The sequence below is a fragment of the Typopeltis vanoorti genome, chromosome 11 (genome assembly GCF_054136105.1).
Source record: "Typopeltis vanoorti isolate ZY-2024b chromosome 11, IOZ_Tvanoo_1.0, whole genome shotgun sequence".
In the NCBI taxonomy this organism is placed as follows: Eukaryota; Metazoa; Arthropoda; class Arachnida; order Uropygi; family Thelyphonidae; genus Typopeltis; species Typopeltis vanoorti.
Window position 1 is genome coordinate 44,452,104 of NC_143559.1, and position 18,594 is coordinate 44,470,697.

The 18,594-nt window shown below is 35.5% G+C and overlaps 1 protein-coding gene across 1 annotated transcript in view; it reads left to right on the top strand.

The window, feature by feature from the left end:
• Dtd (D-aminoacyl-tRNA deacylase) overlaps positions 1–18,356 on the top strand; it is a 60,678-nt gene extending 42,322 nt beyond the window's left edge. Inside the window, exon 6 of the mRNA XM_090400662.1 lies at positions 18,229–18,356. Coding sequence (XP_090256788.1) covers positions 18,229–18,288 — 60 coding nt within the window. The 3' untranslated portion in view covers positions 18,289–18,356. The remainder of the gene's footprint in view (positions 1–18,228) is intronic.
• Positions 18,357–18,594: the final 238 nt, after the last annotated feature.

Here is an 18,594-nt window from a genome sequence, read left to right on the forward strand (position 1 = left end):
TGCCAGGGCACAAACCAATGAAGGACAGGTTGACTCTTTTGCTATGTACAAACGCAAGTGGGACTTCTATGTATTAAAAACAATGGCTTTAAGGTCAAGTCATTGTTTGCGTACCACTCTGAGAATCTTGAGGGTGTTTAAGAAAAATAACATGATGAAAAGTAAATTGTCTGTTATGTGGGGGCTAATAGTAAGGCTTGGGTTACCAGGCAATTTTTATTGAGTGGATCCATGAAGTATTTGCCCCAATTGTGAGAAAATACCTTCAAGAAAAAAAATTGCCAATTAAATGCCTTCTTGTGATGGACAATGCTCCTGCTCACCCTCCAGGCTTGGAGGAGGAGTTAGTGGAGGAGTTTGATTTTATCACAGTGAAGTTTCCTGCCCCCCTAACACAACTCCTCTAATCCAGCTCATGGACCAGCAGGTCATTTTGAACTTTAAGAAACTCTACACCAGAGCACTGTTTCAAAGGTGTTTTGAGGTGATCTCTGACACAGAATTAACACTCAGAGAATTCTGGAAAAATTACTTCAACATCCTTCATGGCTTAAGTATCTTTGACAAAGCCTGGGCACAAGTGACTTACAGGACCATGAACTCGGCTGGAGGAAATTGTGGCCAGACTTTGTAGCAGACAGAGACATTCAGGGCTTTGAGGCCGAATATGTTGCTCTTGTTGATGATATTGTGTCTCTGGCAAAAGCATGGGCTTGGAAGTTGACAATGGTGATGTGGAGGAGTTAGTGGAAGATCACAGGAATGAGCTCACCATGGAAGAACTGGAACACCTTGGAGCAGCAAAAGACGGAGGTGGAGGAAATGTCTTCAGACACAGAGGAAGGAAGGAGGATGTTCCCATTTTAAAACACAGGTAAAAACAAATCTCATTGGACTGGTTTTTAGTGAGACAGAGACCCAGTGTGTCTCAAGCAGAGTCGAGTGGTGCCAAGAGACAGGAAAGAGGGAAAAAAAAAACCAGAAGGACAGTTACCTGATGTTTTTATAGAAAGGTACTGTCCTTCCTCACCTCCTTCCACTTACTCCATCAACTCCCCTCCATATAGTTAAAGTGAAGTTAAATTTTTGTCTATATTTTATCTATTTATTGTGTTTATTCTTTTTGTGTAAGATTTTATGCATTTTCATTGTTTTTGTATATGATTTTATGCATGAAGTACTGTTATAAAGGTTTAAATAAACAATCATCTCGGTTTTGAGAACGGATTAATCCATTTTAGATTAATTCTTATGGTAAAATGGTTTCAGTTTTCAAACAAATCGGTTCCTGAAACAGCCTTTAGGAATGAATTATGTTTGACAACTGAGGTTCCACTGTACACTTCTATGTAGAAAAATTACTTCCATACCATCATCATCATGAAATTCCTGCCATGTACCCTCAAGGGGTGTACAAGATATGATAGTACTACATGAAAAAAATTACATCATTACTAAATTCCTATCTACAATTTTCCTCCAAATCAGTCTGTTACTTGTCAAGGCTCCAACATTATCAGATCTTATATTTCTATCGTCTAAGGCACTTTGTACCGTATCAATCCACCTATATCTTGGTCTTCCTCTGGGTCGTTTTGCTGCCAACCTGGCAGAGAACATTTGTTTTGCTAATCTTTCTTCGCCCATTCTGTTTAAGTGACCATACTACCTGAGATTAACTCTGCTAACGCATTCCTGGATACTGACAATGTCAAGTTCTTTCCTAATATCCTCGTTTTTAATATAATATTGCCATTGATGTCATGTGTTCATGCCTATAATCTTTCTCAGGATTCTCATATCTGCAGTCTCTAGTTTTTGGTCAAATGTTTTACTTCTGACCCAGCTCTCAGATCCATAAATTAAAACTGGTTTGACCACTGTCTTGTATAATTTATATAGAACACAGTCCAGCTAATTTAGTGTTCCAACTAATTTCTCTCTTATTCCATATGAATTTATTCAATTGACTTTCCACCATACCAGCTTTGTTGATTCTGTTGTCTATTTCTATATTTAATTTACCATCATCACTAAAAATCGTGCCTAAGTAGCTGAAATGTTTACTTGTTCCACCGGTTCTCCATTCACAACACAGTTGACATTTTCAATGATTCTGCCTATTTTCATTGTCTTTGTCTTTTTATTGCTGACCTTCATACCATATCTATTACAACAGCTATTCAATTTAGTCAGCGAATCTTGCAGACTTGTGGCGGATTTATTTAGAAGTATAACATCATCCGCATAAAGCAAAGTGCTGACATTAACATCTCCAATTTTGATATCATGTTTAATACCACTTTCCTTCATAATGTGATCCATATAGATAATGAATAACAGAGGGGATAATGTACATCTTTGTCTCACACCAGATTTAACATTAAACCATCTTCCTGTATTTCCTTCAATTCTAACTGCTGACTTACAACTCAAATAAAGACTAAGTATTGCTTGATATAATGCCCCATTGACACCATGTAACTGTAGCATATTGAATTGCTTCTCTCTTGGCACCTTGTCATATGTCTTTTCCAAATCGACAAAACTTAAATACAGATCTTTGTTATATTCCCATGATTTCTCGACTTTTTGTCATAAAGTGAAGATCTGATCCTGACAGCCTCTATTTGGTCTGAATCGATCTTGTTCTTCACCCAGCTTTTCTTCTACAATTCTTCTCAAGTATACTTGCATAGATCTTGCCAGGAACACTTAATAGAGAAATACCTCTGTAATTCTCACATTCAGTTTTATTTCCCTTTTTATATATGGGTACTATGAGAGCTCTACTCCAATCATCGGGAATTCATCCCTCTGTCCAGGCTTTCTGAACTATGCAGTGCAGCCACTGTAAGACTTTTATACCACCATACTTCATCATTTCTGGTCGAATATCATCTACTCCTGCTGCCTTTCCACATTTCAAGCCTTTGATGGCTTTTTCTACTTCAGGTATGGATATGTATTCCTGACTGCATGCCTAGTCAGTGTCTTTTACCATTGTGCTATCATCACTGCTTGTTTCATTTAGCAGTTTTTCAAAGTAATTACTCCATACTTCAAGGATATCTTTTTCTTCCATTTTCATGTCACCTTTATCATCTCTAACTCCTTTTACAGCACTCTTTCCTCCATTCCTAAGCTTCTTCAACAACCTCCAGAATATTTTGCCACCTTCTTGATATTTATTTTCTATGTTCTTGCCAAAGTCCTCCCGTGACTTTTGTTTAACTTGTTTTACACAGTGTTTAGCATTCTTGCATTTCTCTCTGTATTCTCTAAGAGCACAAGCTGACTTATTTGCCAGGAACTTTTGATATGCTTTTTTCTTTTCCTTCATTGCCTCTTTAACTTCCTGTGTCCACCATGGAGTTCTAATTTTTCTATCCTTACAGACAACTTCACCACATGCCTCTCTAGCTGAATCAATCAGGGCTTTCTTCAAGGCTTGCCACTGAATCTCCAAGGTTTGGTTCCTGTTCTCAAACTCTTTCATTTTTTCTTCAATAATCTTTGTGTATTTTAGTCTACAGTTCACATCTGTTATTCTTTTCAATATGAAATTCAATTTTATCCTGCTCAAGACTAAATAGTGATCACTTCCAATTTCAAATCCTCTGTACACTCTGGTGTCCTGCACCAGGGAGAAAACATCACTATCAACAATAATATAGTCACTGAGACTTTTCTTATTCCTTGCCTCTTCTCTCCATGTGAATTTGTGCACATTTTTATGTTGGAACATGGTGTTAGTAATAACCAGTCCATGTCCTGAGCAGAAATCCATCAGATATTTGCCATTATTATTAGCTTTGCTCATTTCTCCAAATTTTCCCAAATTATTTTTGTTATGTCTCACAAGCATTTCCTACTCTGCTATTTAGATCTCCAACAAGGACCAACTTTTCGTTTTTCATTGTGTCAGCTGCTTTTTCTAAAGCCTCAAAAAATTCCTCCACTTCTATCTTAGTAGAACCTTCTGTGGGACCATAGGCACAAATAAGTCTCATTGTCCAGTTCCCCATTCTCATATTTGCCCACATTACTCTACTTGAGACTGCCTGCCATTCAAGAAGATTAGCTTCGTATTTTCTGTTGAATACTTATGCTACTCCTTCTTTTCCTTGATTGTGATTGCCTGAATATAACATTTTGTATTTATTGCTCAGAAAGATCTCACCAGTTTTTGTCTTTTTTGTTTCAGTCACCTCTATTATGTCGATCTGGTACTTATCTAATTCCTCAGCTAGCTCCATTTCTTTGCCATTCAGGCTTCTTACGTTGATAGTACCAATCTTTAACTCTGGTGATGTTGAGTTGGGGTGTGTTTTCAGATTTGTTCCAGTAGCTGACTTTTCGCTGTTCGCCTGGTTCCCTGACAAAAAAAACGGGAGCCTTGTTTAACCGGCCGATGCCCCAGCCAGCATGAAATTTTGTCATGTTGTACGATCATTTTTTATTTTGGTTTAACCAATAAGAATACAATTTGGTCAGCTAAATCCCAAATTGCCAGCCCATCCGCGTTTATTCAGTATCCAAGTAGATACTCAACAGGGTGCACCATGATAAGGTGAGGATTGGACATTAGGTCAGAAGCCCTGGTCAGTTCTCTGCATTCCTCTAAAGGCTATGTGGAGGTCTCCTCTCAGTTATACAGCTTTGACCCTTAAGCACCCCTACTTCCATACCTTTATATGGAAATGTTTTAAGTTATAACACAGATAGACATCGAACTGATACTATCTTCATTTGGAATCACAGGTCTGATAACACACTGAAATTCCTAAACCTCAACAGCTGCTCTCCAGGCATCATATTTATAGCAGAACAAGATATTTGTAGTCCTGTAAAGCACTGGAGACAGTACTGTTACAATAATTGCTGATTAAAATCTCCAAATACCCTTCCAAAAAATCTATCGATGCTAATTATTACTACAAGTTACAAAGACTAGGAATTACCTTGATATTAAGAGTAGCAGTTTTCATTGATCACTAATGACGTGCGTGTGTGTGTGTGTGAATTTTTTTTTTGTGGCCTTCAACAGCAAAATATTCAAAAGTTTGTTTCAAGATTAGATAAAATGCAAATAAGGTAAACCTCATGTTAAAAATGATGTTTGTTTATAAAATTTTCTCTGATGTTTCATAGACATCTTCAGTACAAAAATCAAACAGCAATAACAGAAAATTCTTAAAAGCACCACCTTAGTGTAAGATAACAAAAATGGCCCATATTTTTCTAACTAAAACAAAAAAAATAATTACTTATTAGTGAAAGTTAGGAAAGATCAGCTGATTTAAAATATACTTTCTTTCATAAAGGAGATAAACAGGGACCCATCAAATCTGTTTAGGTTAGGACAGTGGAGTAATGTTTCACAAGTTTCTTTATAAAGATATTCTATAAGAAATCAACTTTTATGAAGGATTATTGTCTTATTCCAGTGAATTTTATGTCTAGAGATGGCAGGTTCAGCAAGTTGAACTGCTTGTGTTCATGATATTTGATATACTACTTATGTTCTTCACAAGGAATAAAAAAAGAATCCTACAGTATGTCTATAATATGATAAGCTACAAGAACATGGAATCTGGTAAATACTTAGAGAGCTATAAGAAGGAAGTTTGTGTTTAAAAGACATGAAAAAGTGGAGAGATATATCTGAAAATGGGCACAATATTATAAAGTCTTCATAGATCCAACTTTTTTGACCTAAGATGATGTGTAATTCTGCATGAATATAATAGCATGTATGAGTCTTCTAAAAAATTGAAAATTGTAGGCTGCCATCCAGCTGATGTAGAATTAGCCGATCCATAAATGCTATTTGACAGCTGTGTGAGCAGTCCTATTTCTCCAACTATTTTATGGAATGGCTATACTTCTTCCGAGTTACAGCAGCTTCTATCCAAAATAAATGCACTTCATCCCAAAATCCAGTTCACTTAAGAAAAAGACGAGGATGATTAAATAACCTTTCTGGATCTAGTAATTCTTTATCAACTGAAAATTGATAAAAAATACTGAAATACAGGCCATTATATTCATGCAGAATCACTACATCATCCTAATATCTTATTACATAGTACTCATTCTTTATGTTCTTTGGATAACTTCTACAGAAAGAATTACAACACATTAAGTCAGCTTTCTTATTAAATGATTTTAGTGATGCCTTCATCAAAACAAAAAAAGCATTTCACAGTTTATGATCCCTGCCTCTTCTGTTCAGGAGGATAGAACTCTTATTCCTGATACAAGGAATTTCTGAATGCAAAGTGAAATTTTTAAAACCACTGAAGATGTTTGTTGTCTTTTATTCTGTCAAAAAAAAATTCACTTTCCTTTATTTCTCCTAAAGTCAAGCTCCTCCTCTTGGCTTTCTGGGTGTTTACCAGATTCCTTGGTTTTTGTGGTTTATCATTATGTACAAACTGGAAGATCTGTTTTTATTCGTTGCGAAGAACATAAGTTGTTATCAAATTGCTGAACATGTCATCTCTATGAAGCTTAGAGTTCACTGTAATATACAAGACAAGAATCATTCATGAAAGTTGATTTCTTATAGAACATCTTTATAAAGAAACTTGCGAAGCATTGCTCCATTGAGATCAAATAGCCTGTGTTCTTTTATAGGAAGTGGTACTTTTTAAAATCATCTTTCCTAACCTTTTAATGATATGTAATTACTTTTTTTTTCTTTTTAGTTAGGAAAAGATTGACTGTTTTAGTTATCTTGCACTAGCTACTGTGGTGCACATTTTAGAATTTTCTGTTATTGTTTTATTGCTGTTCTATTTTTGTACTGAAGATGTCTGTGAAACATAAGCAAAAATTTTACAAACAAATATCATTTTATGTGAGTTTCCATTTTTTATTTTTAATATTCAGAAATGTATATGAATCTTTACATACTTACACTGCGAGGAAAAAGTTCAGAAGCAGACAATAACAGGAATATGTTTTGATCATAACTAATTTCTATTCCATTATAGGGAAGCTTCCTCAGGCAAAGCACGTGTGCAGAATATAAACTATGTTTCTACCATTATGGCACGAACACTTTACATGCTACCATTCATCTATCATAATTAATGTTTCATGCATAATAACATGATAAACATCAGATAAATTTCACATTTTGTGCAATCACACATTTTTTTGTGATGCATGGATTTATACTCTGGGTCTCTTAAACGATTTATAGCGAAATCTCTCAAAACTTCCTGCATACTTTTTTTGCATTAATGAAAATATACTGCACTGCACTTATTTCACAATCATTATTTGTTCAAGGTATTTTAAAGGATCATGTTTTGATTTGATCAGCTGTATAGGGATTAAAATATGTTATTAGTGTGAAAGTTGTCATAAAACAGAATTCCCTCCAGATCTTTGCTGAGTTAATCATGTGTGTGTGTTATGATCCATCGAGTTGTTTCTGACTCCTGGCGACTCCACGAACATACACTCTCAATTCTGATCTGTCCCTGACCATGTCTTTCAGAACCTCCAAGCGCACTCCAGTGGCTTCTTTAACTCCATCCACCAATCCAATTCTTGGTCTTCCTCTTCTCCTGCTTCCATCAACTTTAGCAAGCATCATCATCTTCTCCAGATTGTCATTTGCTCACATAATATGTCCAAAGTATGACAATTTTTGCTTGATGATTATAGCTTCAAGGGAGCAATCTGGCTTTATTCTGTCTATCACTGATTTATTGGTTTGCTTTGCAGTCCATGGTATTCTTAGTAAGCGTCTCCAAATCCATAATTCAAATGCATCTATCTTCCTTCTTTCACTCTTTCTCAGGGTCCAACTTTCACATCCATACAACACCACAGGGAATACCATTGCTTTCACGATTCTGATTTTTGTTGTGAGGCAAGTATCTTTAAAGATCTTGCTTAAATTTGTCATTGCTTTTTTCCCAAGTAATAATCTTCTAACTTCTTCAGTACAATAACCATCTTTATCAATTCGTGATCCTAGGAACACAAAATTGTTAACTGCTTCCATTTTCTCCCCATCTACTTCAAAATAATTACGTTCACATGTTGCCATAACTTTTGTCTTTTTGAGGTTAAGTTTAAGACCATATTTAGCACTTTCTTCTTTAACTTTCATAATAAGTTCCTTCAAATCTTCTTTGCATTCTGCTAGCAAGGTGGTATCATCTGCATACCTCAAATTATTAATATTTTTTCCACCAATTTGAATTCCAACTGAAGACTCCTCCAGCCCTGCCATTCTTAAAGTGTATTCTCTGTATACAAGTTAAGCAGGTACAGAAATAAAATACATCCTATTCGCACCCCTTTACCTATTGTGAAATACTCAGTTTCTCCAAGATCTGTTCGGACAGTAGCTTCTTGTTCATAATAAAGATTCCTCAGAAGGATAATAATAATAAGAGTTAATAATAACCACTCATATTTATATGCAGAATGTGAATGGAAGAGAAATATGGATTTAAATGCTGGTTCACCTTGAAAGACCAAACCAAATACACAATTTTTTCCCTGATTTCTTGGCATCGTTAGATGCCAAGAAATCAGGGAAAAAATTCAGAGTTACCAAAAGACCTTGATATATTATTGCAGTTAGTGGTATCTTAGTAGACCAAAATGTATGATGATTCATCATTATTTTGGAGACATGACAAATAACAAATTTGGAAGAAAATTGTTGATAGGAAGCTACTAGTAATAATGTAAATGTAATTATGTGGTACTATCATAGCATTCTGTACTCTCCTTGAGGTTACATATCAAGAAATAATGATATGCGTATTTCCCATTCTACCAAAGGGCATCTAGCTCCTGTGGTCTTTCAAGGTGAACCAGCATTTAAATCCATATTTCTCTTTCATTCACATTCTGCATATATATATATATATAAATATAAAGGGTTTATTATTAAATTGTAAACCATGATCCAAGCCTAGATTTTTCTTAGAGGCTGAAGACCACTAATAATTCGGAGTCAGACTTTGAAATGGCCAAATGCAGAAAATTTGCCTCTTGCTCTTCCCCTGTTACTTTTTCTGCCAAGGTCTTTAGGTGCAATTCTGCCTTTCCATGTTTCCACCTCTGTTGCATCCAGTTGATACTGTCATTTCATTGCCCAAAATTGCAGCTGACCTCTTTGCATTATTCTTCTCGAATGTCTGCACAGATGACCACAACCAAGGCAAAATATTTTCTCCACTTTATTAAGAACAGCTCACTGCATATATCCTCTAGTTTTTAATCAAAAAGACATCCAAAAAATTCTGATTAGCTTGAATATCAAGTCTTCTGTTCTGATGATATTCCCTCCCCATTGCACTTCACACTCCCCACTTGTGCTTAAAAATTAACACCGATTGTCCTATTATAGTCTTTATAATCTTTCATTCTAATCCAGTACCTGTTCTGTAGCAGGAAGTAAATCTGTATTCAGCCCATCCTCCCCCCCCCCCAAAAAAAAGAGATAACATTGGGAAATAAAAGTTAGCCATTCAAGCTCTCTTTCCATTACCCTCAAAAATAATAGAATTCTCTTGAAAATAATGGAGAAATCATTATTTAGCTTTTTCAATACTTGACAACTCACTAATTAATCACTGACTACTAATATGGATTCTCTCACTCCACTCTTTCTCTCTTCATACTTAACAATGCCAGAATCAGAGCCCATACTCTTGTTCCTATAATTTTCCTACACCCCTCCTCTTATACTTAAATGATCACTCTCTCCAACTTCATATCCTATCTATAGTTTTGCTGATTACAGTATACAGTACATACTGCACCTCTTCTTTAATTGACATACTTTTTGTATTACTCAGAAGGTGCAAACCTCAAGACTTTCCATAATGATTGACTTTGATTTCTTGATCTCTTGCCATTCTCTAGTGGTGAGAAGAACTTTGTTAACTTCAATATTACCAAAACACAATCTTCTTGTCTTTTGTGGTTAAAAAAAGATCTCATTTTATTTTCCTGTACCTTTGTATTCAGAGTACAGGACATTTTTATTCAAATCTCCAGGAAAGATGTGATTTTTCTTCTGACACAAATATATCACATCCTTATCTTCCAAAAACTTGGAATTTCTTTTTCTATTCAAGAAAACAAAACTTACTACCTGTTCAGCTACCAACACAACTATAAATTTATTTCAAATCTCTCCAAACTACTTTTCCACACTTCATCTGGTGCAACAAAAATTTCCCTAAAAATTTTTGATGCTGACTCGAAGAGGACAACATGGTGTTAATTGATGAACTTTCTCTCTCTCACACACATACATGCATGCACATTTCAGTCACTTTCTCATAGATGCTCTGTTTAAGCTAACCCAAAATATGAGACGATTTAGTACTGGCTCATGGAGTAGAATGTGAGTTACCAAACACCACAATTTGTGTTGTGCTCAGTGTGAATGTGTTAATAAAGTTTCCATAGCCTCACAATAAGAGATTTGCTCAAAAAGTATTCAGATTGATGTAATGCAGTGGTTCTTAATCGTTGTTCCCCGGAACAGTTCTGTTCCGTGAACTGGTTACAAGTGTTCTGCCGGTGAAAGATACCATGTAACACAGTTCAGAGTGTAATTGGCTACTCTGATCCTAACAACTGAAGACTGCTGCGGGTGTGGACTCTTAAACCAATAGAATATCATTATAAAAATCAAGTGGATATTAATTCCAGCATTATTTCAAAGCTGAATACAGAAACTATAAAAGTTTCGTATATGGAATTTGACCCGAGAGCTTATGGGAATACATTCGCCAGCATTTGTGAGTTGCCCTAGCCAAATATATGGATGCTTGGGCATAGTGATCATGTCTCCTATAAGGTCCGGCTAGGGCAACTCGTAAATGCCGGCGAGTGTATTCCCATAAGCTCTCTGGTCAAATTTCACACAAAACTTTTATAGTTTCTGTATTCAGCTTTGAAATAATGCTGGATTTAATATCTACTTGATTTTTATAATTTTTGCACCGCCGAAATGTAGCCTTTTTGCTCTTTATTTTAGCCAATAGAATATCATTTATGGGTCATGTGTTTCCAGGAGGGGCAGGGAGGAGGTCTCTTTTACAGTCATTCAGCGATGTGTATTTGGTTTGTATGTTGTGTAACAGCCCATGCGGTTAGCTGAGTTATTATACAACCATATTGTTTCCCAGGCAACCACATGCCTGGGAAAGGACTGTCCTGCGTTTGATTCTCGTCGCCGACGTGAGGAGCTTAAGGATCTTTCTCGGACATAGCTAAATTATCCGGTCTTGGACATGGACTGCAGGGTTTTTCTCCCCAGTTTATCTGGTTTTTCCTCCCGCAAAGCAGGCAAACTGGTCTTAAGAATGCAACTCTTCACAGACAATTACACATGGTTGAACATGGGGGTAATGACGCCACCTCGTAGTGAGTTATGAAGCCCAAAAATTGAAGGCCAACGCCCTACATGGGGCTGTAGTGCCAAATAAGAAGTGTTGTGTAACATCGTAATAGCGCATAGTCCATTTTAATGTGTATTTGGTTTTGTGAGTTGTCTAACATTGCAGTAGCACACAATGGATAAATTTATTTTTAAATGAAAATGTGATTCTGAGGCAAATATTAATGATGGGGCAAGTACAACTGGAAGTGGTAGTAATGATGTTGTAAATTAAAAAAATGATAGACAATATTCATATGAATATTTAAGTTGCAGTTTTACGTGGACCAATGATGCAGAATGTCCTATGCACCAGTATCTTGTATGCAGAGAAAAACTATTCAGTAGCACAATGGTTCCTTCTAGGTCAAACTCCAATTTACTACGAAGCACGCCAATCTTGCTTCAAAAACTAAAGATTATTTCAAGAGATTGTTGGACATGCAAGTTAAACAAGTAAAATATTTTGAAAATACTGTTAAAATTTCCATTAAGGCAAAACTTGCATCATCTAAGGTAGCTGAATTAATTGATGTAAAATTAAAACCACATACTATAGCAGAGTCTCTTATTTTGCCAGCATGTTGTGAAATAGTGAACATTGTGTTTGGCGAAGAAGCAAAAAAAAGGAAATTATGAAAATTCCTCATTCGGACGATACAATAAAACGTAAAATTAAAAATATGTCAGATAATATTGAGAAAACAGTTACCAATAAACTTTCCAAACAACATTTTGCTTTACAAATGATGAGTCCACTGACATCAGCAGTGAAGCTCATGTATTAGGATTCGTTCGTTTCATTAATAAAAACAGAATAGTGAATTAGTTTCTATGCTGCAGAGAACTTACCGAACGTACAACAGGACAAGATATTTTTGATTCTATTATGTCATATTTAGAAAATTTTAAAATTTTGTGGAAGCAGTGTGTAGGAATTTGTACTTTAATAGAGCCTACCACCAATGGTAGGCTCTATTAAAGGATTTGTTACCCTTGCAAAGAAAATAAACCCAAATATTATTTCTACACACTGTTTTTTGCACAGAGAATCCCTAGTTTCAAAAACGTCACTGGCAATATTAAACCTGTACTAGACCAAGTTGTAAATATGGTAAATTCCATCGAGTCAAGACCTTTAAAGGCATGCCTTTTTAAAAAAAACTTTGCATATCTATGGAAGCCAAGTACGAATCCTTGCTTTTGCACACTGAAATAAGATGATTATCCATGGGTAAAGTGCTATTCCTAATTTTAGAACTTAAGAATCAATTATTGGCATTTTTTTCAAAATGAACGTACAGATGTAAAATGTCTTCAAAATGATATTTGGTGTGCTAAAATGGCATATTTGGCTGATATTTTTCATTACTTAAATAGTGTTAATACAAGTATCCAAGGAAAAACTGAAAATATTTTGACATCCATTGACAAACTGTCAGCTTTTCAGAAAAAAGTGTCTCTTTGGAAAAACCGCATATCAGAAAAAAATACAGTGGATATGTTTCCTTTGCTCCATAATAAAAATGTAAAATATTTAAATGTAAAACAGGTATTTCCATTATAACAGAGCATTTAAGAATATTGGAAGAAAAGATTTCAAGTTACTTTCCTTCCTTAAATACATACAATTATGACTGGATACGAAATCCATTTGGCACAGTTAATACATTGAGTTGTGAATTTTCTTTACAAGAAGAACAGTTAGTTACCTTGTCAGTGGATCGTGCTCTAAAAATGAAATTCTCTGAAATAGCTCTTGAGGAATTTTGGATTTTTGTCCAAGCCGAATACCCAGCTCTCTCCACACTGAAAATTTTGTTACAGTTTTCAGCATCGTATTTGTGAGCTCAGTTTCTCAATAAAAACTAAAAAGCGTGAAAAACTTACTAATATAGACAAAGAGATGCAGGTAGCTAATATCGCATATTAGACCTGGTATTGCTGAAATCTGCAAAAGCCAACAAGCTCAAGTATTGTATTAAAATAAGTTCCATTTTTATAAAAGGCAAGTCCATCTGATATAATGGCATTTAGGATAAGAGACTTAGAGCAGGGGTTCTCAACCTTTTCCAGTGGCGTACCACTATATTTAATTCAAGATATTAGATGTACCAGTGAGCAAATCTGTTTTCGTACCACCAGTGGTACACATACCATAGGTTGAGAATCCCTGACTTAGAGTAATTTGAAATTCACTCTCCTTTAAAGTCCTCCTCTGCATCAATACAGCTTAAATTTATGACACTGTTTGAAATTATGTTATGATCAAAAGTGTCTTGGTTGACCTCTAATAGTTTTGATGTTATAAAAGGTGGCTTTTTCAAATTTCCTTGGGTATTAGGAACAAATGTTGCATGCTGTTAAATCCAGCAGGTATGGAGGCCTCTGTGTTAGTGGTCATTTACCCCTGACAAAAAGATTTGGCAAAACGTGAGCATCTCATTTCGCATTTGGATTTTCAGTTGAAATTAACTATCCAAGTGGATGAATAAACTGTCCAAGTGGATGAAAATTTCAGCCTTGTCTGTTATCTTATATAAAGTTAATCATTGATCATATTAAACTAAATTATGTACATTTTCCACAGTTATCATTGCTTGATGATCATCGGGTCTTGACAAATACGCTTGCCCATTCACCCATGATGAATAGATTTTGCCAGATGCCGAGCACCTGCAGACTGGATAAAATCGAATATCTTTTATTTAATAACAAAACTTTCTAAAAAAAAAAAAAAAAAGATCTTTTTTTTAACTTTAAGAAAATACACTACTAATCACTTTGTGGAACTCCTATTGACTTATTTGGAAATGTCATTCCTAAAATTAGAGTGCAGGTCTTGGGTAAGACATTTTTTGCATATTAAATAGGGTTTTGCATAATTTATTGAACTCTGATGATCATTATTGAGAATACATGTCACTTTCAGTTATTTGCCTTTTAAAATGATAGAAGTACTCAGACCTGTGTACATGCCATAGCAGCATCTCCATATACTATTATCTCATGTTTCAGTAGACAATTTTGTCAGTTTAACTCTGCGTTAGTAAGGTGGCATTGTTACAATTATTTCTTTCTATATCTTTGGTAAGGTGAGGTGTCACAGACACCCTACCTTACTAATGCTGGGTTAAAAACGTTTAAATAGATGTACAGGGTGTCCCAAAATTTACGCAAGAAGTAATTTTGATAGAAAACACAAGTTTTTAATTAAAAATTGTAATTTCTTATTGATTCATAAAGTATACAGTATAGGGTTATGCATGGAATAGCATATCGGGTAAATGGCCTCCACGGCTTTGCTGGCACATATGCACTCTTTTGTCGAAATTTTCCATGACCGTTTTGCATAAATGTTACTGAATTTCGTTGATACAGAGCTCAATTTCCTCCTTCAAGGCGTGGGTGGTCACGGGCTTGTTGGCATAAACCTTAGACTTCAAAAAATCCCAAAGAAAAAAGTCCAACGGCGTTAAGTCGCATGATCTGGGCAGCCAATTCTGATCACCAAAACGGGAAATTACACAACCAGGAAATGACTCGTGCAGTAATGGAATTGTTTCTCGGGCTGTATGGCATGTGGCACCGTCTTGTTGAAACCACATGTCGTCCACATCCATATCTTGCAATTTAGGCACAAAAAACTGGATTATCATGTCGCGATAGCGAGCACCATTAACTGTTATTGCCTTACCAGCCGCATTTTCGAAGAAGAATGGACCGATGATGCCTCCAGCCCAAAATCCGCACCAAACAGTGACACGTTGTGGATGCATTTGTTTCTCAACAATCACTCGTGGATTTTCTGAACCCCAAATGCGACAATTTTGTCGATTAATGAAGCCATCAAGATGAAAATGAGCCTCATCGCTGAAGATGATTTTGTTCGAAAAATAAGCATCCGCTTGTTGTTGTTCCATAATCCATTCAACGAACTCTCTTCGCTGTGTGTGGTCAGTAGGCTTCAGTTCTTGAGTCAATTGAACTTTGTAAGCATAAGGATGCAAATCTTTTGTGAGAATACGCTGTAGAGAGCTTCTCGAAATGCCCAATTCAAGACCACGGTGCCGAATTGATGTTCCTGGACTCTCAGCAACACTCTCACGAACTGCTTCGATGTTTTCTGTTGAACGACTTGTTGAAGGATGGCCAGAGTGAATTTTTTAATTAATCTTTTCAAAGTTGATGAAGTTAAATCACTATTCTGACCATATTTTATACGAAAATTGCGAACTGTAGCTGCCAAACCTTCATTATTTTTAAAATATTGCTCAACAATGAAAATGCGTTGTTCTTTCATGTAGCGCCCCATTTTTAATAACCCTGAACTGTCAGCTGTCACGCTGTCTTTTTTTTTCTCGTTGGCAACACTTTACCGCACAAATGGCGCTAAATTTAAATCTTGCGTGAATTTTGGGACACCCTTTAATAAAAATCACCACAGAACAAAATGTTTAGTTTTTTTTTTTTTTTTTTGTAGCTTTATTAACCTATCCTAGCAAACTGATACTAACAGTATAATACATTACAGTAGGATGAATTCCATACATGCACAGCAGGCTACTATCTCTTAGTTTATACAACTAGATAAAATATTAATACTTGGCATATAAGAAACAGTTGGATTTTAGGTAACATTTCTAAAGAATGAGTGCATCATTTAGAAATAATGGTGAGCTTAAGATGAAATCTTTGTGTTGTTTAGCCAGATAAGTTTCATTTGATACTAAGAAGAGTTCCTACACCCACCATTGCAAACAGCCACAGCAATCCTTGCACTTTGTTCCTCTTATCAGCACTGATGAAATACGTGCTGTGGTCCATCAAATGAAAAACAACAAGGCCACTAGCCCAGATGATATACTAGCAGAAATTTGGAAGCTACTTGGACCACGAGGAGCACAATGGCTGACAATGTTATTTAACAAGATCATAAATGAAAATGAAATACCATCAATCTGGCTAACCAGTATAACAATTCTCATCTGGAAAGGCAAGGGGGGACATTGGTGATTGCTCAAACCACAGACCAATTTAGCTACTTTGCCACACAGTGAAGATTTTTGAATTTTTCAAAAATTTCACCAAACCAGTGTGGATTCATTAAAAATTGTGGAACAACAGATGAAATCCATGCCGTCGGCTCTTAATGGAGAAACATCTAGAAAAGGTGTTCGACCATATACCACACGATCTCACCTGGAAGGCATTGAGAACACATATACCTGAAGCCTATGTGCAATGCATAAAAATGCTATATCAAAACATCACCAGCACAATATGTTGCACAGCTAAGCTCTGACACTTTCCCACTAAAGGTAGGAGTTTATCATGGATCTGCCCTCTTACCCCTGCTCTTCATCTTTTGTATGGACACTGTAACCAAGAATATTCAAACTGATGTAGTGCTAAGCATTACACTGCAAAATGAACTCCAACAGCTTGTGCAGAAATGGAAAATCTGCTTACCTGAGTGTGGAATGAGAACTTAACATCAAGAAGACAGAATATATGCAAGGAGGTGACCAAACCAGTGACACACCTACAATAGATGACATAAAGCTGAACAAATGCACCCAGTTCAAATACCTAGTGTCCAGCATTAGCTCCAATGGCAATATGACAACAGATGGTGAAGCCCAAGCCAGCACTGCCTGGATGAAGTGGCAACAAGTCACTGGAGTTCTTTGTGATAAGATCCCACTATATTTAAAATCAAAGGTCTATAGAACAGTCGTTAGACCAGTAGCCATGTACGGAGCAGAATGCTGGCCAACAACAAAGAAACACGAGCAAATCTGCCACCATGGAAATGCTGAGATGGACACTTGTCATCACCAGGCTCGACTGAATACCAAACATCAACATACATAAGATCCTTGGCATCACACCAGTAACAGAGAAGATGCAAGAGGCATTCCTAAGATGGTATGGCCAGATGCTATGTAGCAATGAAGTCTCTCTGGAAAAATCGGCGATGAGGTTTAATGTCGACGGCCAGCAACTAAGAGACCGACAAAAGACATGTTGACTTGATTGCCTAACTAAAGACGTGTACAGCAGATGTCACCAGTAGAATTGCCCAAGACCATGCAAGATGGAGGAAGCATTCCACATGAGCAGACTATGCCTTAAAATGGGACAAATGCTAGGAAGAAGAAGAGTTTCATTTGATGCTAAATGTTGGCATTGCATTTTCAGATGAATTTTGAATGTAAAATGTCTTGTAATTTCTCTGTTAGTCTTTATAATTACATAATACATGTATGCACATTGAAATACTGATTTATTAATGACATAAGCAAATGTTTTATTTTATTTCTCTTAAATTGATTGACAAACAATAGTAGAATTTTAATACAAAGAGGTGAAATGTGCATTACAATCAAAACCTTTTAGACATGTATTCACATATAACATTATATGTGAATTTTGTCTAAAATTATGTGAATTATGTGAATAACATTTTAATGTATGTATTTCACATGCATTAAAATCAAATTTCTGTGATTGTTTTTTCAACCCACACTGAAGTTTTATGAAACTTAAAACAAAATCTTTACTTGTGTGATTAATACATGATATCTTTCTTATAATAAGGTCTAGTTTTTATTAACTCTTTTGTTTGTTCTGTTGAAATAATGAATTAAAGTTCTTTATTTATTGTTTCTTCAATGATTTATTGTAATATACTATTAAGAATATTTTTTTTTTCTTTTGATTGTTTATTCAAAATGAATCCAAAGATAATGTATAGATATATAAAATGAGATACTATATTAATATTTCAGAAACCATGTGAAGGTGATACATCTGAGCCTCACAGAAGTGAAGAAGAAACAAAATATTAACAAAGGATTAAACTGGCATCACATAAATTTTTATGTATATATAAATTAAATAAGTTATTGTTATGTGAGATGTGTCAATATCATGTTTCTTTTTACTTCAAACACAACTATTTTATTTATATGCTTCTGATGTGGTTATATTAAAATGCATCACAGAGAATCATGTGATCAAAGACTGGGCTCGTCCATTTTTAATCTCTTTCAGTTGGAAGACTTCTATACTACCATGATTTTCCATACAGTAACATTATAGCAGTCCTGTTTATATATAATGTTCAGTATTTGTCTTTCTTTACATATGTACAT